Source organism: Saccostrea cucullata, unplaced genomic scaffold, assembly GCF_032062105.1.
Source record: "Saccostrea cucullata isolate Sc308-1 unplaced genomic scaffold, CSIRO_AGI_Scuc_v1 ctg10515, whole genome shotgun sequence".
Classification (NCBI taxonomy): Eukaryota; Metazoa; Mollusca; class Bivalvia; order Ostreida; family Ostreidae; genus Saccostrea; species Saccostrea cuccullata.
This window is the reverse complement of record NW_026924084.1, coordinates 1-22498: the sequence shown is the minus strand read 5'-3', so window position 1 is coordinate 22498 and position 22498 is coordinate 1. Positions and strand designations below refer to the sequence as shown.

General features: G+C 32.5%; 1 protein-coding gene, 1 long non-coding RNA gene and 1 pseudogene across 2 annotated transcripts; 1 reads left to right on the top strand and 2 right to left on the bottom strand.

Annotated features, from left to right (window-relative positions):
* Nucleotides 1-4399: 4399 nt before the first annotated feature.
* On the bottom strand, nt 4400-18946 carry LOC134265664 (uncharacterized). Its single transcript, XR_009991799.1, has 3 exons — nt 18864-18946; nt 4762-4847; nt 4400-4538 (listed from the first exon to the last, which is right to left on the bottom strand). It is a non-coding gene; the product is annotated as an uncharacterized LOC134265664 (long non-coding RNA).
* LOC134265663 (uncharacterized) lies at nt 10349-13706 on the top strand (annotated as a pseudogene).
* Nucleotides 18947-19034: 88 nt separating the features above from the next.
* Nucleotides 19035-22181, bottom strand: LOC134265665 (aldose reductase-related protein 2-like; the record flags this gene model as incomplete). Its single annotated transcript, XM_062747885.1, has 5 exons — nt 19035-19134; nt 20888-21000; nt 21170-21286; nt 21848-21937; nt 22065-22181. Coding segments are annotated over 5 exons (537 nt in total), but the record flags the coding sequence as incomplete, so codon positions are not given.
* Nucleotides 22182-22498: the final 317 nt, after the last annotated feature.

The following is a 22498-nucleotide window of genomic DNA, read 5'->3' as shown; positions in this document are numbered from 1 at the left end:
GTCATTATTCTAGAACATTCCTATTTGTCGGTATATAAGTCGATCAGTTTAAACCCGGGAAATTCTATTTTACGCTGTTTAAGTCATGATAATACGATAATCGGATATTACGATAAATTCCTGCTTTTGATGAATTTCATCAAAATTTGACGGAAGCCCCCTTTGTTGCTAAAAGATCGTATCTAGTTATTATTCTTTTTTCTTCTTATTTCTTCCCCGGGGTTTTTTTTAATGTTTAGAAAGTGTTCACCAAACTAACTTAAAACCTTTTTAGGGTTACTAGGCATGTTGTGTAGATGTGCCGAACGAAGGTCATTTTCGGCATTTGCATGCACGTGGGGGCGTGAATAAGAAAATGACTGTTATATTTAATATGGTTGTAACTTTTATATTTTTTGATAAAATATTTTGAAACTCATTATATAAAGATAAATAAGTTGTGTAGATAAAAAGACATGGTCAAATTTGCATGAACTCACGCGCATGCACGTGCGCTTTGCTCTGATTGGCTAAACAGAAATCTTAAATCTTTTTTGTTTTATGATGAAATGCTTTGAAATTTACAACATAGACATAAGGATGTACTACAATATAATTTATAAAATTTTTCATGAAATCACGCGCATGCACGTGGGTGCAATTGATTGGCTGAAACTTTAAATAAGTATAACTCCCTTGGTTTTCAACCAAACAGCATGGGATTTAGAACATAGATAGACATAGAGGACTCCTACAGGATGGTATGGTCACCATTCACATGCATGCACGAGCGTGCACGTGCGCTTTGCTCTGATTGGCTGAAACAAAAATCTCAATATCTTTTCTGTTTTTTTACAAAATGCTTTGAAATTTAAAACTTATGCAAACTTTTAAATGTCCTACAAAATGATATATAACAATTGTCAGGAAAGCACGCGCATGCACGTGAACTGCAATCTGATTGGCTTAAACTTTAAATGGCTATAACTCCCTTGTTTTTCAACCAAACAAGATGGGATTTAGAACATAGACAGACATAACGGACTAATACAAGAAGGCATGGTCATCATGCACATGCATGCACGTGCGTGCAGGCGCGCTTTGCTCTGATTGGCTGAATTAAAAAAACCCAATATCTATTTCGTTTTTTGAAATGCTATGAAATCTTAAACATGGGAGATTAAATCTCCCAAAATATGATATATAACAATTTTCATAAATAATGTGCATGCACGTGCGCTGCTATCTGATTGGCTTAAACTTTAAATGGCTGTAACTCCCTTGTTTTTCAACCAATCGGGATGGGATTTGGTCCATACACAACATAATAATTCCTAAAAGGGATTCATATGCACATGATGAGGAGTGCACGGTTTAGAAAATTTAAAAAATACAATTGAATAATAGTTTTACATGTTTTTGGGATTAAATGCTTCAATATTTAGTAAATCAAGATTTTAAATGGTGTAGACTAATGATTGTCATTATGTTTATGCATTTCATGAAAGTGTACAAAAAAATTTAAATATACTTATATACTTTTGGGAAAACATTGTTAAATTTTAAAATGCAAATTTTCCCTTATTTAAATAAAGCTTACAGGGAATATGGCATGCAAAGGGATTTGGGGGGTTTTTTGGGGGCATCTGTAACTTGTTACAATAAGCACTAGTTAAGGTTTCCTCTTCAGCGGAAGACCTTCTTGTTATTCTTAGGTTTTTTTTTTCACTTTTATTATTATTATTTTTTTTTTTTCTTACCGTTTTTGTGAGGTTTTCCCAAAAAGGTGATATTTCCATGAAACTTTCAGGACTTATGTGAATACTTAATTTGCGTTTTTTTCTGTTTTGATGACGTCACTTCCGGTGGAGTTATCAGCCCTTTTATTTTTTTTTGAGGGTGGGTTTTTCCCCATGATTTCTCCTAAACGGATTTAGATAGACGCTTGATACTTTCAGGTATGGTAGACCATGTCTGTAGATTTGCGGAATGTTTTTTTTTTTATCAAGGCCGCACGTCGGCGCTCGCTATGGCCCAAAAAAGTCTTTTGCGAATTTCAAATTTTTTAACACGTTTTCTACGATATCTTTTATTTAAATATTTTGTTAAAACAAAAAACAAAAAAGGTTTGAATTTTAAGATCTTTCAAATATATCGAAAAGGGCGGCCCCTAAAAATTAAAGGGCCCAGAGGGGCCAATTTTTTTTTTATTATATCTCAAAAAGTATTGAGAATTTGTAATACATCAAAAAGAAATTGTTAAAATGTCAGGCTTAATCTATTGGGTTGTCAAAATAGTGGAGTCACTTCCGGCCCAACCGGGAATAGTCTCACGATTTTTGCCGCTCTTGACAAGTTTTGGGGGAATATATGTCTCTGGGGCAAAAAAACCTCCCTCGTCGTCACTTCCGGTCAAACCCGGGAAATAGCAAAAATGGCTTATTTTTGCATTGATTTACATTGATTTAAGGATTCAAAGCATTTTTAGGCGTTATTTTATATTTTTGTTGAAAATAAGCTACTTCCGGGAAAAAGGGCGGAAGACCTACTCGTTGCTTTGCAACGAGCTTTGTCTAGTTATTATTATTATTATTATTTTTCTTCTTCCTGGGAAAATTTTGTCCACAGTGACTTGTAAATACACATCCACTAAGGTAAAATGTTTTTAGGGGCAGTAGAAAGTTAGTAATTTTCCAAAATATTTTTCCCCACGCTTGCAAAGGCGCACTAACACGAAAAATGACCAATATAATGGATATTGCTGTAACTTTTCTTTTTCTTGATGAATTTTTTTGAAACTCATAATGTAAGGATACATTAGTAGTATAGACAAGATGGCATGGTCAAAATAGCAAGATCTCACGCGCATGCACGTGCGCTTCGCTCTATTGGCTGAAACTAAGTCTCAATATTTTTTTGTTTCTTGTCATAATCTTTTGAAATTTTTAACATAGTCCTACATTATGAAGATCTACAGCATGATATATAAAAATTTTCATGAAAGCATGCGCATGCGCGCGTGCTGCAATCTGATTGGCTGAAACTTTAAATGGCTATATCTCCTTCGTTTTTTGACGAAATGCTTTGAAATTTAAAACGTTCGTAGTAGACTAGGATATCCTAAAATATGATATAGAAAAAAATCATGAAATCATGCGCATACACGTGTGCTGCAATCTGATTGGCTGAAACCTTATATGGCTATATCTCCTTTTTGACGAAATGTTTCGAATTTTAAAATATAGTCATTTATTTAGATATCCTTCAAAATACTGATAAATGTATATATTTGACCGGTCAGCAGGGGATGCTCACTCCTCCATGGCACCTGATCCCATCTCTGATGTTTCGAAGGTCCATGTTTGCTCTGCTCCTATTTTGTATTTTTATGGACTTTGATATTGAATACTGTTCGTTATCTTCGTATCCCTCTTATAGCTTAGGTTTATTTATTGTATATAGAGAACTCTGTTGTGAAACATCTAGGAAATGGTAAGTTGCCATCTATCAAGTATGATATAAGAAAAACATTTACTACTCCCTTTTGTTTTTGTTGACATTACAAATTCATTGTTTCGATTTTTGACATATATTGTGCATTGTATTGTAGCTTTGTTTTGTATATATTAACATTGTTCTGTATTAAATACTGCAATCTGTAAAAATACATGTAATTTGTGATAAACTTAGTTTAATAAATATTAAAATTGAACCAAATCCCTTGTCAAAGCCATTTTTGTTTTTATAAAATAAATACAAATGGATGAAGATCCGAAGGAGCCTTTTTAAAAATGGTAGGGCGCAGTCTCCACAAAAAATACGAGTTTGGAAAAAGCAACAATTGACTTTAAAATGTACATTGATTATATTGAATTTTGATACAAATGATACTACTGACAACATTTATTTTCCCTTCTGTCGGTGTCAAAAGAAGAAAATTAAGCGTACAGATTGTTCTAAAATTATCAATAAAATACACCTACCATTTATTATGCATTTCCCAAACACATAATAATTATAAAACTTAAAATGAATTATCCAACTTTTATATTTATTGTCTACATTATACAATTAGACTTCCAATAAGAGGAAGAGAAAAATATATTTTCTTCTTTGTATACTATTAAATCAAACTGTTTTAAACAATTATAACTAGTAGTTTAGTAATTGTGCTCTATGATTATCTATTACTTTCTGAACTTGGATTTGTTTAGGTTATATTTAAAATTGAGAGCGCAATTTTTTTAGTTTACACATTCACTTGAAAAAAATTTGCTTCTGTTCCTTTAAATACTATTTAAATAATTTAATAACTTTTTTATGTTTTAAGAAAAATTTACATCTCTCAATGTGATTTGCTAACAACAACAATTAAGTAAAACATTCCTTATTATAAATAAAATCAAGTTTTACATTTATTAAGAACATTTTTAAATGCCTTCTAATATAAATGTCCATTTAAAAATAAAACTTTGGGCGTAAATAATAAGTATGACAAAATGCTACATTTTTGTTCAATTTTCTTCTTTCACCATGGACGTTCTGGGTGGTCTTTAAACCTAAAAAAATTATTTTAACGAAAATTAAAAAAAATTAAATTAAAAAATCATGCATATAAATCTATGTCATATTTTTATTGCAGTTACCCAAAATTACATTATCACTAACGCAGACCTCGAGTAAATACTATTTTTAGATAAGGAAAAATTAAAATTAATTTTTTATGTCAGTTATATTGCAAAAAGATATATAATTTTATGCTAGGTAATATATACAACTCACATAGCTGCGACATCAAAGTAACGTCGTTTTGTTTTTATCTTATCGATATATTACATTTCGTCTTTGGATAGAGAAAAATCGAAAACCTACAAAGCACAATGATAGATATAGTATTCTGTAGTTACATATGTAAGTATTGAGCAAACAATTTTAAATAAAAATATTAAGTAATATATTTTATGAAATTAAATAAATTACGTTTGTCACATTTTTCTTCCCAACTCCTCCTACATTTTAAAAAGTAGCTTAATCATCTTTTGGGAGATGGTTGGTGGGGTCAGAGAGTGCAGTGGTTTTGGGAATTTTTTTTCCCCGGGGGGGAAAAGGGGGGTCAAAAAAGACGTTTTTTATGCAAAAAGCCCCGTCTTCCCTGAACCCCTTTCTACATTTTTTTTAAGTAACCAGTTTTTGGGAGATGGTTGGGGGGGTCATGTAATGTGCAGAAAGTTTTTAATTTTATTTTGCCCCAGGGTAAATGGGGTTGAAAAATACTTTTTTTAAGAAAAAAGTCCGCTTCCCTGAACTCCTCTTACATTTTATTCAGCAGCCTAATCATTTTTTTGGAAGAGGGTTTTGGGGGGGTCATGAGATGTGCAGTAAGGTTTTGGAATTTTATTTTCCCCCGGGGGGTAAATGGGGTCAAAATATTTTTTTTAAGAAAAAAGCTCCGTCTTCCCTAACTTTTACATTTTATTCAGCAGCCTAATCATCTTTTGGGAGATGGTTGGGGGTTATGTAATGTGCATAGGTTTAAATTTTGATTTTCCCCGGGGGAAAATGGGTTTAAAAATACGTTTTTTATGCAAAAGCCCCGTTTCCAATTTTTTTTTACCAGCAGCCTAATCATCTTTTGGGAGATGGTTGGTGGGGTCAGGGAATGTGTAGTAAGTTTTGAATTTTTGATTTTCCCCGGGGGAAAGGGGGCAAAATTATTTTTTTTATGTAACCCGTCCCCTGAACTCCTCTTACATTTTATTCAGCAGCCTAATCATCTTTTGGGAGAGGGTTTGGGGGGTTATGAATGTGCAGTTAGGTTTCAAATTTTGATTTTGCCCGGGGGTCAAATGGGGGTGAAAAATGATTTTTTTATGGAAAAAGCCCTGTCTTCCCTAAACTCCTTTTTCGTTTTAAACAGTGGTTTTACCCTTTTAGGGGTTCACTTTTTTTAAATTTTTGTTAAAACATCAAGGTAAAGGGGGAAAAAAATCATAGCATGTTGGGAAACATCTTGTTATGGGTAATGTTCACTTGAAATGTAAAAGTTAATTCTTCTCAATAAAAAGGAAATACAACATTAATAAAAACTAAGTTAAACTTCAAGGTCAAGGCACAAGTAAAAAAGTCATGAAATTTTTGGAAAGGTCTTATCACTAATATAATGCCCTTTCATTTATCTTTCAAAATGATTAATTCAAAGCAATTAATTTGTTTATAAAATTAGGCAAACTTCAAGGCCATGGGTAATAAAAATCATAGTGTATTTAGAATGGTATTGTCCCATTTAAACAATAACATGTTTTATAAAACCTGTCTCTTCTATTAAAAATTACGACCATGAGGACCAATTGCAAGGTTAAATTTATTGTGACAGATGGGCAGATTACAAACAAATGAGATTTAATGTCCCCTACCTTAGCAAAAAGGGGGGACAAAAAATGTCTTTGCTGTTCTTAAAGAAGATTTATTTTGGGAAAAGTCCCCTGCATATTTAAATGTAAATTGGTTGAAATTGGCCCAGTGGTTCTTAAGAAGTTAATGTGAAAAGTTTGAACAAAAATTTGACAAAAAATAGTAATTTCAGAAAACAGTATGCTTATAAATAGTTAATAAAGGTCTTTGGGTAGAAAAAATTAACTAAACGGGTATATCTAAACTGGTATATCTAATTATCCCCAGACTTAGTATATTTTAATACACAACCTTTTCAACCTTATCATAATTATTTTTTAAAATTTATTACCATGTCTCATTAAGGGAGAACTAAGATATGACCAGATGTATATCTGTTGAATAAAAAATATGTACATGTATACTGTGTTTTTTAGTAATTTGTTTGTTTGTTGTGACAGCAACTGTTATGGCAGCTTTTGGAAAAAGTTAATTTTTCTCAAATGAAATTTAAACCCCAAGGTCAAGGTCAAAGGGTAAAATTGTTGGTATAAAAGGGAAAGTTTTGTCACAAGGAATACACATGTGAAAAAAGAGAGAAATCCCTGAACCCTCACCTTTTAAAAATTATTGCCAAGGTTAAAGTTAAATTGGGTTCAACTCTAAGGTCTAGATAAAAATAATTAACCTTTGAAAGTTCACAATGATTACACATGTTAGAGCATGAAGTCCTAGCACCACCTGTTCAAAACTTAGGCCAAGTTTAAGGTTTTTTTCTTGTAAAAGTGGGTAATTAAGGTAAAGATAAGAGGTCAAAATTGGTGGTACCCATTAAAAGATTTTGCCAAAAGAAATTTACCTATGAAATATTGAAGTCATGTGTATAGCCCAATCCACTTAAAACTTATGAGCAAGGTTAAATTTCTGTGGACAAAAAAATACAAAAAAAGGGAAACAAAATAGTATATATAGTCAAATGAAAAAATTTTCTACTATTATGGAGTCATAAGATCCATTGTCATTTCGGGTAAAGGAGTCAGTGGCTAGGGAGTAGACCCCCCCCCCCCCCTGAAAGCATTATTTAAATAAGACTATGTACTGTAGAGAATAAAAATGACTTTGGACATCCTCCCCCTTAGAAAACAGGGACTCCACCATCATTGTTATTATTATTATTTTTTATTTGCTTCTCGGGAAAATTTTGGGGCTATTTTTTTGACTGAGGTGTCCCCCCCCCCCCTTTCTGAAAAAAAAAATTCTGGATCTGCCCTGTATATACTAATTCCCAAGGGAGAAACTTGACAATGTGAAATTTTCACTGTGGCATGCATGATCTTTGACCCTTTTTGAACTTCAACCTAACCATTTGCATTTATTTTTTTTTATGCAATCTATACTAAATCTTGTACTTACCGAATGTCATAGGTCGTGACAACGAATTCATGAAATATAATCCATATAATCCAATTAAAACACAAATGATTTTAATGACCACACGCATGTCGCATACATGTTTAAATAATCCACCCAAAACCCTTTGCATTCCGTTGCCAATAATCGGCCATGTCCAAGGTAACAAAAAGATAATGGGTGACGCAAACCCAATGTGAATGTAGAAAATAAGATGTTCACACGAAAAACTGTTTAGTACAAAAAAATTTCAAAAACATATAAAAAAAATAGTTTTAACATAACTTTGCCATCTAGGTTATTTTTAAAAAATGTGAGAGTAGAGTGTGTGTGTGTGTGGGGGGGGGGGGGGGGGAGAGATAGGCATTGACAAATTAATTGGGTTGTATTTTCAAGGGGTTTTTTTACCAATTCAGTTTAAATTTTTTAAAATTCATAAAAAAGCTTTTATAAAATAATATGTCTTGAGAAAGTAAATTTAAAAAGTTCCAAATTATGGGCAAAATATTCATCTGAATCTAATTAAAATTTACTTCAATCATTAATTAAATTCTGTTATTTCAGACTGGTAATGAATTAAGTATTCAAAAACATATGGGGCTATAATTATGGCACCTGAAAATTTTATGTTCAATTTGACAAAAGCGGTGAAATTTATAAATTAAATATTTTCCCTTTGGGAAACCCAAATGAAGGAGTGTGTATTGAGAGGCAAACACCATAGTGCGGGTATTACTGTCTCATGACAGCATCTAGTTTGGTATTTTATACCATAAATAATTTTTCAGTAAAAGGAGAATTGAAATAAATTATAAAATTTAATTCAAGCGTTCTGAATATGTTGCTGAAATAATTTATGCCCACAGGCACCTGACGTTACTTATTTTTTTTTTAATAAAAAAAATTATACCCTTACCTAGGCACCTGACGTTATTTTTTTTCTTTTAAAAAAAAAAAATTATACCCTTCCTTTTGGTTACCAAACGCGCCCCTTTGAATTTTTTTTGGGCCACCACTCGCAAGTTTTGCGCCAAAACGGAATACAAGAAAATTTTTCATCCTCTCCGTGTAGCGCAGGCCCTTTAAAACATTTTCCCACCTTTTCAACCCAAATCACCTTTTCTTTGAAATTTAAATTTAAAATTTTCCCTCGTTTTCTATCTACTGCTTCAGATATGCAAAAAATTCCCAAAAGGGGGCCGGAAGTTTACATCATTATGTTAAGGGGAAATTTCCCCTGATGAATCTGATTGGTTAACATAATTTTTATTGAAACAGAAAAAAGCTTTGCGGGAAAACTTGCAGGCTTACCATGCTTACCAAAGAACAGTCGAAGGCATTAAATTTTAATTAAAAGGGGGCATAGTTGTGTAATTTTGGGGAGGGGGGGACTGGAAATATTTAATAAAGGAAATGTTAAAAAATTCAAAAAAAGTTTTAAGCTAGGGGGTTTGGGGCACAAAATTAAGGAAACACACCACCAGGGTAGGAAAAAATTTTAAAACCAGATTATTAAAACCCAAAAAAACCAAACAATTAAAAATGCACTTTTTACATAGAGAAATATCCATGATCAGTGGGAAAAATTTTTTGAGAAGGTGTGTATAACTTTGTTTGAGAAAATGAGAATTTTGCCATAAATATTACCCTGTTTTTTTTTAAAAAGTGAATTATATTAGCATTACCAAGGAACACCAAAAATATTAACTGTTAGGGGAGGGTTTAAAACCCCGTTCCATTTTGTTTTTACTAGAAAGTTTTCCGGTTTACGGGAGAAAGGTAAAACATCATATTGAGTTACTAGGCCATGTCTATCGCTTAGATAACCTTACAAAATTTATGAGAGCTCTTGGAATAATCTAGTTTTATAAAATGTTTGCACCACATCCGTGTGAAATTAAGTGCACATTTGTTTATGTTGAGGAGGTACTGTTTACATATAAATACTAAAGTAGGTAGGCCTAATAGACGAATTTCACATTCCTTAGAGTTATCTCATTTTTCCCACTTTGTCCCTTGTAAGTTACCTGTTAATATTTTTAATCTTCAAACGATATTGGACAATTACATCTGCCTGTTTGCCAGAGAGGGGGAAAATGAAAAACATAATGAACATGTTCATACAAATTTTCTAAAAACTGACCCTCAAAGCTGAAAAGATTATAGAGGAAAATACCCACGTTTCCCCCAGATTGACCAGCAAAGGGATAACTTTTTTAAATGCAAAAGCTGTCTATTATCAGGTCCAGTCACTATTTCTGCCTACTTAGCTATTAATTGCTACGTAACTTTTTAAAACATATACCAAAGTAGTTTTTTTTTACCTACTTATTGTATTATCTGCATTTTGTGGCCAAAATCAAAGGCGCAACATGGTGAATACCATATTTTTTTATACAGTCAGACTTTTAATGATGAATAAGACAAAATTTTCCCAAAAAATAATTTACTTCATGAATCAGCAATTTTACATTAGTTTTATGCAAAATCGATAATACACGAAGTAATTTTTTTTGGCCAAATTTTTGTCTAATATATCAGTGTGGCTTATAAGGAATTTTAGCTCACCATGTTGTGCGTTCCTGCATTTGGTCACAAAATGCAAGTAAAGCAAAGGAGCACTTTGGATAGGGTTAATTTAAATACCTACATAGCTATTGATAGCTACATAGGTAGAAAATTTTTGGACTGTACCTACATGATTACATAAGGCCCATTGCCTGATTACTGTACATGTATGTTACTCACTTACTGCCAAGCGGTTGTTTATATCATTATTTATAAAATGATATCGATTTCAAAGTATATTGAATGATGCAGTGCACAATAGCTCTTTCCAATCTTACTGTAAATCTTATTATTCCACGCTAACTATATATAATCGTTATTTTCTTTATTTAGCTAGAATTCATCTGCAGGTCAGTTGGGGAACCAAGCCTATTTTTTGGTGGATTGCGGGTTTAGAATTTTGAATCATCAATGCACAAAAAATTGCATAGCTTTAATATTGCTGTTGATTAAACCTAAAAAAGGTTTAAATATTTAAAGGATAATGGTAAATGATAGGCAAACTAATAAACATGTAATTACTGGTATAAGGTGATTATTGTCATAAAACACTAGATAGCCTATGATTTTAATATGTGTAATACAAGTTAGTTTGTAAATCAGGGATTTTGCAAAAAGAAATAAATATACAATAATACTGTTCTTAAAATTTTTTTTAAAAATTCCCTTTTATTATAGGTTGTGTGTGGGGGTATTTCTTCCAATTACCACCCGCCCCAAAAACTTAAAAGGGATCCTGGAGATCATGCTTTCACTTCAGATGTATGGACAAAGACGATCACACACATCATAACACTTAAAACAGTAATTCGTCAGAGTGATGAGGACTTGATCCTAGCCATCAATGAGTTAGAGCGGGTTCCAAGTCACCAAACAAACCAGTTGATACTTGCCTTAGAAAACCTTCGACAAGAAATTTCCTGTTTTCTATTTGGTACAAATTTTGAAGTGGATTGTTTCAACATACAAATTCAAAAAATCCAGGAGAACCAAAAGACTGTGCTGATGAAAAGGGGACAAATTTTAAAAAAGATCATCGCAAATAAACTTCTTTTATTAAAAAAGGTGGTCATGCTGATTAAAATTTTCCACTCTCATTTAATGGGTTACGGGGAACGTGCTAAGGTTAGAGGAAGATGGTCCAACTATGAAATTTGAAGACAAAATAATTAAACTAAACAAGGTTACATTTAGTGTATTTGACCCTGCACAGGTGCAAAATAGCACAGAGAAAACAATTTCCTATTGCTCTGGCTTTTGCCATGACTGTTATAAGTCCCAAGGATAACTTTACCAAATGAGTTGTGGATTGCAAAAATTTTTTCCCAAGCAGGTCAGATGGGTGTGGCAGTTGGGGTTCTACAGACCTATCGGTGAAAACACACCCCCAGGTGTAAAATTACTGTTCATCCTTGGGGTTGTTGCCATAGGAATCATTTGCTGCCAAAAAGTATGTTGATAACGATTTTGTATATAGCATGCTTTTACTTATGTAAAGAAAAATTATTTATGCTATCATTTCCCGGGAAAGATTACCATTTACAGTGTATTAAAAAATTTTTTACATGTAGTTTAAAACTGATATATTGTTATAAACTAAAAAGTTAACAATTCATTATTGTTAAGGTGTTTATTTTTATTAGGTGTTCGAAAATGGCATATTTGAAAGATCTTTGATACCATGAGCATGGTGAAAACATGTTTTGTGGAGAAAATTCAGATGAGTCTGACTTTGAGGAGGATGACATGAAAATGATAGAAGAGCTAGAAAGGGTTCGCATCATGCTTTTGAATTTGCCCTTTATTTTCTAAACTAGCTTTATCTGAGTTAAATCTTGTTTTAAACAATGTCTACTTTTTGAAATATAATTTATAATAAGTAACCTTGGAATATTTCTCAATCACAAGAAATATTTTAGAATACAGGAATTTTTAAATGTGTACATTATTGGCATGTAGATAACATTTGAAAGTTAAAAAATCTCAGTGTATGATAAAAGAAATATAAAATCCCTTAAGAAAAAGCATGTTTTTGTTCATACAGTTTTGTATTTATTTGATTCAGATATCTGTGACATATTTGCATGACATACAATGTATTCAACTTTCAGGCTGAGAACTCAAGGCCAGAAGGAATGGATCATCAGAAAGCAAGACATCTCCTGACTGAATTAAGGGTGCAGAAACCATATCAGATAATCAAAAAACACTGAATTCCGATATTATTTACTTTTAGATACACTTTATCAGTTTTTGGACTTTTCAATTTTAAATAAAAGATTGAATCTATGAGGAGTGAACATTGCAGTTCTTCACAGTCTGTGAAAAACTGGATTATTTTATTCCAGCTATCATTTGTTTCTGCAGTCCAAAGAATACAGTTCTTTATGCAAAATTTTATTTAAGTCGAAGTGTTAATGATTATTCTGCGGAAGTGTTCTCAGCAATTCGAAAAAATTGTAGCGTCGCAGACAGAGCAAAGAAGAGCCAATAAAACCTGTGATACATTTATATCTGACTTTGCACATGGCAAGATACGTTACGTTCGTGGCCGTGCTGTAGCGAAATTGAAGTATCATAATACTAACTTGGTGCGAAATACTTGAAATTATGGGGAAATTTTAACCAGCAAGCGAAAGTAAAGGTGGAGGTGCTTCAATCTATCATCGTCTCACAAGCAGATGTTGAAAGCTAGAAATTTCCACAAAGTATAATTGATGTCAAAAAAGGGAAAAAAAATCTGTCTTGTGGTCTAACAAATATTTCAGATGGACTTCCAATTCTTTTTAGAATTGGAAAAGACTGAATTCCGTTGTATAGTGAACATGAACTTTAAATACCATGGACAAAATGTTTTGCAGCATATTCAGGCAACAATAGTAGAAGACAGAGATTTGTTCAATTATGGACCAATATATTTTAAACTTTAAGATAATTGTTTACCATGAATGCAGACTTGGACACTTGTTCTCTTATATTTAGACATAGTTAGGGAGCAAAGAATTCCGTTTATTTAAAGACATTGTGAATTCTTACCTAGAGTGACAGACTCAATATAGAAAGAAACTTTTAGAAGAAGTTGGACAAAAAAAATCTATGGAGCACAGAAAAAAAGTTTTAACTAAAGGTAAAGCAAAATCCTCAGCAGCAAATACTAACATTTCCATTCATGACTTACTTGGGGCTACCAAAAGGGAAGCATATCACTTAAAACTTAAAGCAGCTTTGATTGAAAATTCTGGCTTGTTGAACATTTTTAAAAAAAAAGAACTGTTAATCTTGGGAAAGTTTTTCAACACTAAGCTTAAACAAGCTACAAGAAGGAAGTTCAGTGTGATATTCTAAGAAACACTTTTTAATTGTGACAAGATGTCAAATCCAAATTCAGTTAAATTTGGATTAGGATTCATCTATTAATTAGGATCATTCAATGTAAGGAAAATATACTATAAATTTACTGCAGCTTTTGAAAAAAATTTGAAATAAATGTTATAAACTAAACTTAATTTTATTTATTTACACATTTGTTATGATTGTTTTTGGTTTTTTTTAAAGTTCAGATTTTTTCAAAGCTGTTTGAATGGAAGCTGATTCCGGGGCTGTTTCCTTCTTAGCATTGGATTTCTTGGAAAAAATTCTGACATAGGGTTATACTGTTTGTAGCACTACAGTATTGTAGATAATTTGGATTGCTTCCGGCACCATGATGGAGTCCCCCTTTTCTAAAAAAATGTTTTCAACAATGTCGCTGTTCACAAATCCTGGTGTAAGTAAGTACTTAATGTCATTCACAACAATTCTACATAAACTCTGAAATCCATAAAAAGGAAATTTAAGTCCTCTAGTCTCATGTGACATTAAATGCTTAACATCTGAAGTATCTTTTTCCCACTTAAAAAAAGGAGAGCACTGGAAAGCTGTTGTAACTTCATTTGAAGGTCTGCGATGGGACGTCTGTCGTGGAAGCATTTATCAAAAAACTAGTCTGTTCCAATATTTTTATGGGGCCCCTCACAGCGGGATGCAGCAAGAGACTGTCCCCCCAAATTTCCCAACTGTCGCATGAGATGCAGCATGTCTGAGTTAGGATTCCTGGCAAATTCCCCCATTTTTTCTGCTTGGTTTGGATGCAAGTTTAGAGGTAAGTTTGTGATGGATGGGGACCATGCTTTTTATCCCCTTCATAGGCATCAATGAAGGTTTTCCAAATTGTTTCACATCCATCAATGTTGAGAAGTCGAGAGTGCCACTGGCATGTACGACTGCTCAGAATGTTATTTCTAATTTTTTTAAACAAATGTGATGGATCTGCAATGAAGACTACTGGATGGGTATTAAAGAAAGGATTAAAGCCAGCCATATCAGATGATGGTGATGGAAAATGCATTTTGATGAACGTTGTTGTTAAAATGTCCATCCAAGGATGTGTAAATAAATTAAACCCCCATTGTTCAAGAGGTGCACTACATCCCAGAACATTGTATAGATTTGTGGTGATTGGCTTGGGTAGTGGGATGTGAGAAAAGGAAACGGAAACCCGCGAGTGGAAAATAATTGAATGACATGGTTTGCCAACAGGTATTTAGGACTGCATTCTGTTACCCTCAAATCCCAAGTCAGGCATTCCTATGAAATTTTCGGGACCCACCATAATGGTCTATTTTGTTCCTAATGGCCATTTCATCAAGAATAAGGCCTCCATAATAGCCCTCTTGAGGAATTCCATATTTTTGGTTATGAAATCCACTGTAGCATGTCGTTATTGACTCCAGATGTTTGATGTACAGAGTTTTTGTATTTTGATAATGTGTTTACACAAGGTAGAATAAGTTTTTTACTAAAACAAGTTGCCAGGGCCCCGGGATTTTGTTAGATAATGCTAATTGCATAATGTCAAAAACCCTTTTTTATGTAGTTTTTTACAAGAATTGATAAGTTGAGATTTTATAAGTGCAAGCTGTCCTTCTCCTAAAAGGGGCCACCCCTGAAGATACTGCAGATTTCATTGGAGAGTTGGGAAAAGGTTGGTGGATGTGGATGGTGGAGGAAGCGGAGGAGGCAGAGGAGGGGGAGGAGGAGGAGGTGGTGAACTTTCTGTTGACTGTACCAGACGTTCAGATTTTGTTGCAGTAGATTTAACGCTACATAGACTTTTGCAGTGGTGACATGTCACAGTTTCCCTTTTTGGAAATTTAAAGGAAATTTCATGCACTGTGAAAGTATGAGACTTTTATGGTAAAATTTTTTTGTAATGACATTTTCCCTTTTTATGTACTGGAATTTTTTCTGCGTCTAAGCCCTCACAAAAGCGAAAAGAGTTTAGAAACAGAATAATGAGTTCACTTTGAGGAAAGTAAATTCTATTTTGTCATGTTTAATTCTTTGTACTTTTTCCCCAAAGATATCTGAAATGACCCATCAACATTGATCAACACTTCCATCAGAATTTTATGACCATTCAAGATAAGGAAATATTTTGCAAAAACAACGGGAAAATAGTTCCTTATCAGAAAAAAATCATCTGGAATACACTTGTAGATGTCTTGCAAATTTGCAGGAGTATAACATCACATCTTGGAGCTAATCCTGATACACAAAAATTTTTTAGTAGTTTCCCTTTTAACTTTTTTTTTTTACACCCTTAAAGTGTTTGAAAAAGTGCCCAAATATCTGTTTACATCTGTTTTTAGGTCAAAATATTGACTGAAATTCACTGCGACATCTTTACTGGTACATATAATTTTGTTTTCAATGTAGTGCTGATGCAACCTGCATGTATAAAATTAATGGGTCAGAAAACTTTGATATATTTGTATAATAAATAAAATTATGTTTATGTTTTTTCTTTTATCAAAACTGCATTCAGTTGTGTATTTAAAGAATTAAAACCAGTTAAAATTAAAATTTTATTAGATCAGCATTATACTTCTAGGAATTAGAAAAGAAGTCATGTATGTTCATGTATTTAGATAGACATTTCTAGTCCTCTTTCAGTTTGTGTAAATCTGTATTCAGTAAATGAAGAACCTTGTCTCTTTAAAAATACTAGAAGGTATTACTGGAAAAATTAGGCCATTCCAAGTATTTACTAGGTTTAGAGTCCAGGGACGGATTGGTATAGAGGTTAATAACTTTTAAAACAAACACACACTAAAAATGTAAAAATACAAAAATTTGAAACACAATTTACTATTTTGAGATTGGCATCATTTTTTAAAAAGTTTTTTACACCAAATTATTTTTATGAATTAGTATTTTTATTTTAATGGAAGGAAATTTCTCCAATCTACAAGTATTCATTTAATGATGATGATATGGAACAATAAAAGGTGCTTCAAGTCTTGCAGAGGATTTTGGTTTTATTAATTTTTTAAAACATGCAGCAATTACCAATATTATCTGATATGTCATGCATTAATTTCAAATTTCTGAAGTTACTACATGTATTGCTCTCAGGGGGAGAGTTTTTTTTTATTTGATTGTTGTTTAACATCCCTCTCAAGAATTATTCAATCATATGGAGACACCACTACTTGCAAGTGGAGAGCTGCAAATTTTGTCCAATACTCAGCAATGGGCCATTGAGCAGGGAGGGTCTCTTTAACCCCTGCGACAGGACCTTGGTTTTCGGAGAAGGACCTGTCCCTACTCTAACCACTGGGTCACTCGGGTACCCGGGGTAGGGTTAATAATTTGATTATGTATTTTTTCTTTTGAGGGGGGGGGATATTAGGTTGACATGAATCTCAAATTAGCAATTGTGACCCAAGAAAATCTTGTTTTTAAATTTTATAGATGTGAACAACAACAACAACAAAAAACATGCATTTACTTGCATAATAATTACTTTATTTACAAACTGGATCCTAGTCTTGGGTAAAATGCTTCAATGATTTTTGTTAGAAACATTTATAAAATGTAGGATCATAATGGATGCTCTCAAGCTCTGCTGCTATAGTTAGTTATTAAGACCCAGTTGTCATTAAGCTCCTTGTATTGCCAAGAAATATACTATTGCCAAGAAATATACTTCGAAGAAGTCAGACATTAATATTTTTCATATTGTCTTTGGTTTAGAAGTATGTTTATCTGTTCAACATTAAGTATTTATTTTCATAATGAAAAATTGCCAGGTCCCTGTGAATCAATGTTAAATTAAATGTTTTATGAGTTTGGATCAACAGTTGACTTGATTAAACCTGTTGGCTATATATGAATAATTCTCTGTTGTGGAGATTGAATTCTTATGATTATGAACAAGGATGTATAAAAGTCACTCCCCAGTCAGGACGAGCAACAGGGGGAGTGAGGCTGCCCCCCCCCCCCCTTTTTTTCCCCAACATTACCTTTACTATTGAAAATGTTCATTGAAAGGGTTTTCCCCCCCCCCCCCCCCCCTTCTTACCACAGTATAGTGATATGAAGGAAAATGTAAGTATGAAAAAAAATTGGAATTGAAAGGAAGAGGCCTTGAAAAAATTTGGGCCCCCCCACCCCCCCCCACCACCACCACCACCACCACCACCACGAAATAGGATTTTGGAGTTTGAGCAGTTGGTTTTTTTTTTGTTTTTTTTTTTTGCTTGTCAACATTTACAGGTAAGTGAGAAAAAAAAATTCACTGGTTGCCCCCCCCCCCCACCCCCCACTTTAAAAAGCGATGCTACGTGCCTGCCAGGAACTTAACATAATCAATATTTTCCCCTAGTTTTATCAGTGTTTATGTCACAAATATATAATTTCTTCTAGTCCCCTTTAAAAAAATCTGTCTTGTATCCTGCACCATGAAAATATATTTTAATTTTTCTTATTTGGATTTTTTTTTTAAAAAAGAAAACAGTTTGATGTCAGGTATCTGTGTAACTTTTTTTTATTTCTGCTATAATGAGACGATTAGTGTATAATATTACATCAATACATTGTGAATTATTAAAGAAACGTAAATATTTTTAAATATGGTGTGATAAAAGCAATAATTACCAGTAGAAATGATCAACTTCCATAATTTCATTTCAAAACATTTCATTTATGAATTAAAATGCCGCCTTTTGAATATGTATATTGGCATTATATTTGGAAAAAAATTACCAATCAAAAAGGGATTGCCCAAGAATGTGTGATGATGTAAATTCCGGCCCCCTTTGGCGATTTTTCGCATATCTGAAGCAGTAATAGCAAACGAGGAGAGATTTTAATTAATTGCAAACGAAATGTGCTGATTTGGTTGAATAGGTCATAAGTTTAAAGTGAAGGACCTGCCGCTACAGGAGAGGATCGCAAAATTATCTTGTCATTCCGTTTCAAGCGAAAAATCGTGCTGATGTGGCTGGCCTAGAAAAATTCAAGATGGCGCGTTGGGTACCTTGTTTATTATAAGGTAAGGGTATAATTTTTTTATTAAAAGAAAAATAAGTAACGTCAGGTGCCTGTGCATTTGTGAGTAATTTTAAGATGAATTTAATCTGGTTTTTTTTCTTAAATCTGCTAAACAAAAAAAACATTTCTCATGCTCATACCTGGATATTACTACGTATTCTTTCTGGAGTAACACTCTTTGGAATTACAATAATACCTCTTTGAATGAGATTTCAAGAAAAAAATAAAGGAAGATATGAAATAAAAAAAAAAATAATCCAAAAAAAAATACGTTATATTAAAGAACGTTTACTTCAACATCCATGATTGTCTTAATCCTTTTTAAATGTACCTGTGCAGGGGTTTTTCCATACTTCTTGGCTTTTTTTAATGATAGGATCTTCTAGAGCAACCGGTTCATCTGCTTTTTTACTAAAAAAAATATAGTATTAATTCTCATATATTGGGGGTTATCAAAAAGCTCCTGGAGTGAGGCTATAAAATTAGTACTTTGTAGTCTGAGCTTACAAAATTTTTATGGAACATAAAACAATAAAAAATAAAGAAATGTTGAAAATTTTAGCCTGATACGTTAATTATTTCCCAAATGATTATAAAATAAAAACGACATTATGTCAACGCCCGGCGCCGTCGCCGTATTATGACGCCCGACAACGTCATTATCTTTCAATTCCTGCTTCTTCTACCTCGTACACTTATTTTGATGAGATTCACTGGAGCTGAGGCAGGATTCAATCCGTCTTGTTTATATGATTTTAAAATGTCATGAGCAGCGGCTTTAAATGCATATAATATTGCAAATGAATTTATACAATGGGACAGATCCTTGTTTGATTGTGCCAGCATATTTTGCTTTTTGGAGTTCAGTATCTACAACACATGATCAACGTCATTTTTTGACGTGATTGATTTTTCACACCTTGACTACAAATCGACATTAACTGTACATTCCTTTTCTCTCTGAATCTATTTGTCATTAAAAACAAATACTCTGGAGATATATTATTTCTCCGTAGTCAGTTTAAACGTTTCCTAGGTCTATGCCATTTTTTTCAGGGACAAAACTTTATAAAATGTTGGAAAAGAATACCCCTCCCCTCTTTTGACGTCATTTTCAAGCAATATTTGGACACTCCATGTAAAATGTACGATAGATTTTCATAGAACTTCTAGAGTGAGGTAAAAATTCCATATTTTATGGAACAATAATTTCCCAACACATACCTGAATTAACGGGATTTTTGGATGTCAAATGTTCATATCAAAATAGTTTTTTCTTAGTTACACCCACATCGAAAAAACGTCGTTTTCGAGGTTGCACCGCATGGACATATCATTGCTTACAAAAACATTACTAATTTATCAAAAAAAAATCAATTATTTGTAATTTATTCTATAGATAGAAAATATGATGCTCACTAGATATTTCAAAATTCATTGATGTACCTAAAGTGGTTTTAATTTCATGGCGGTAGTCCACGAACTTTTTGAAACCCCCTCGTAGAAGACTTGTCTTGGGATTTTATTTCTTACCTCTTTTTGAATTTATTGAAAATAGGAAAAAGTGATATCAATAGTACGTGTAACGCCATAATATTTATTTTTGATAAATTATCAATATTTTTATGTTTCAGACTCAGAACAGTTTAAAACAACACAACTAGTACACTAATAAGTTTTTTTTTTAATTTAATAACATTTAAAGCTTTCCGTTATTAAATTATACATGTAAGTGTCAATTTTAACTAATAACCATGAATACATCCCGTGTTTGGAACTCTACGTTTTTGAATAAATGTGGACGTCTTGAATTACTGTTTTGGCAAGGAAAGAAAAAAACTTGCAAATTCGAAAAAAGCTTTTGGTAATTTTGAAGGTGAATGTTTTATTCAAATCTGCTCAATGTGATGCAATATCTCTACGCAAGATTTTTTACTTCAATACATGTAATTTGTGTAGCTTGCTTTTACAAAATAATTTGTGTTGCTTTCTTTTACTTAAGTTTAATGAAAAAGAAATAAATTAAAATCTTCAATAAAAGGTTATTTTAAATTTACGCCAATAGAACGTTTTATCATTATGATATCTTTCATTCTTTTAATCAAAGTAATAAAAACTCAATATATCAATGTTTTGATTTAAACAAAATGTCCGTGATACTCACAAAAGTTCAGGTCTTCCTGGAGATCCTATAGGAGCGTAGGCTGTCAGTGTAACGCCAAGCTTCTTACAGGCCTCAAACAGCTCTTTCTGTGGCCAATATATGTGGCATTCCACCTGTGAATGAAAAGTTATCATTAAAAAAACGGAAATTATATCGAAAAAATGTTGAACATCTTTTATTTGAACAAACAATTGCTTTGGAGGTTTATTACTGAGTATTGGGGTTGATCAAAAGTTAATCAAATCACACATAATATAAAACAAAGTGAATGCGCTAGCTTACTTGGTTTGTAACAGGTTTGTGTTTTGCCACCTTGCAGATTCTTTCGATTTGTGAGATGCCGAAGTTAGACACTCCAATAGATTTAGTTAATCCGAGGTCTACTAGTTCCTCCATTGCCTGTAAAACGTGCGATATTTCTTTAATAATTTTATATGACAAAATCATAAGCAATTCATTTTTTCATGCTGTTTCAATTTAATAACGATTTCTTTGCCATTCATTTAACGTAAAGGTGGCTAATTGAGGTTTACTGAAAGTTGATTAAAAGATAATTAAAAGGTGATGAAAAAATTACAAAAGTTAAATAATTGTTTCATGAGTGTTTGATTAAAAGTTAATCAAAATTTGACTAAATGTTAACTGAAAGGTGATGAAAATAAACAAAAGATGACAGAAAAATTACTGAAAAGTTAACTAAACGGTGACTAAAAGTTAACTGAACGGTGACTAAAAGTATCCTCAAAGGTTAACCGAAAGGGGACTCAGAGTTTACTGCACATAGTGACTTTCATTTTACTAAAAAGGTAATTAAGGCCAATTGAAAGCTGACTGAAATTTACTGCAAAGTAAACTGAGACCTGACTAGAGTTTACTAAATGGTGACTTAAAATTTACTAATATGGCTCAAGGTTTACTGAAATGTGTCTGATTGACAGAACGTCATATATAATGTTGTACCTTCCATGTTCCCAAAAGGTCCCACTTGTCTGCAGCCTTCCAACCTCCGGCTTCATTTAGTGGAAAAACATTGTTGTCGTTACCATCATACTAAAAGACATTAATTCAAGCCAACATTAGGTATTTGATAAATTAGGATGCAGAAAGAATAAATAATAGATTGAGACTCTTAAATTCATTATTATTCATTTTAAATCTTATTTTCTTTTATACTTACCACTAAAGGTATTGGGAAATGAATCAGGTACAAATCTAGATATGATAACTGTAGTTTCTTCAGGCTTATTTCAATGGATCTCTTCACCAGTTTTGGGTCCATGTGAATCATTGGAAGCTGATATAATAAATTTTTGTTATACAAACACAAAAATACATGTTTAAGAGGAATGTCACTCTTTCTTCCATCTTGAAGCACATTTTCCATACCATATGCAGCTGTATATTTTCTTAATGATACAAGGATACCTTATAATTCCAATTAAATAATTATACCTATTAATTGCATTTAAAAATTTTACTTGAATATAAAAAATCATTCTGGTAACTAGTATATAAATAGCAAAAACTTGTGCAAAACTTTAAGTTTTTATAGCATTCATTCATGAAAAATTTCATTCATTTTGTTCTTAGATACCTTTGTAACAAAAAAAC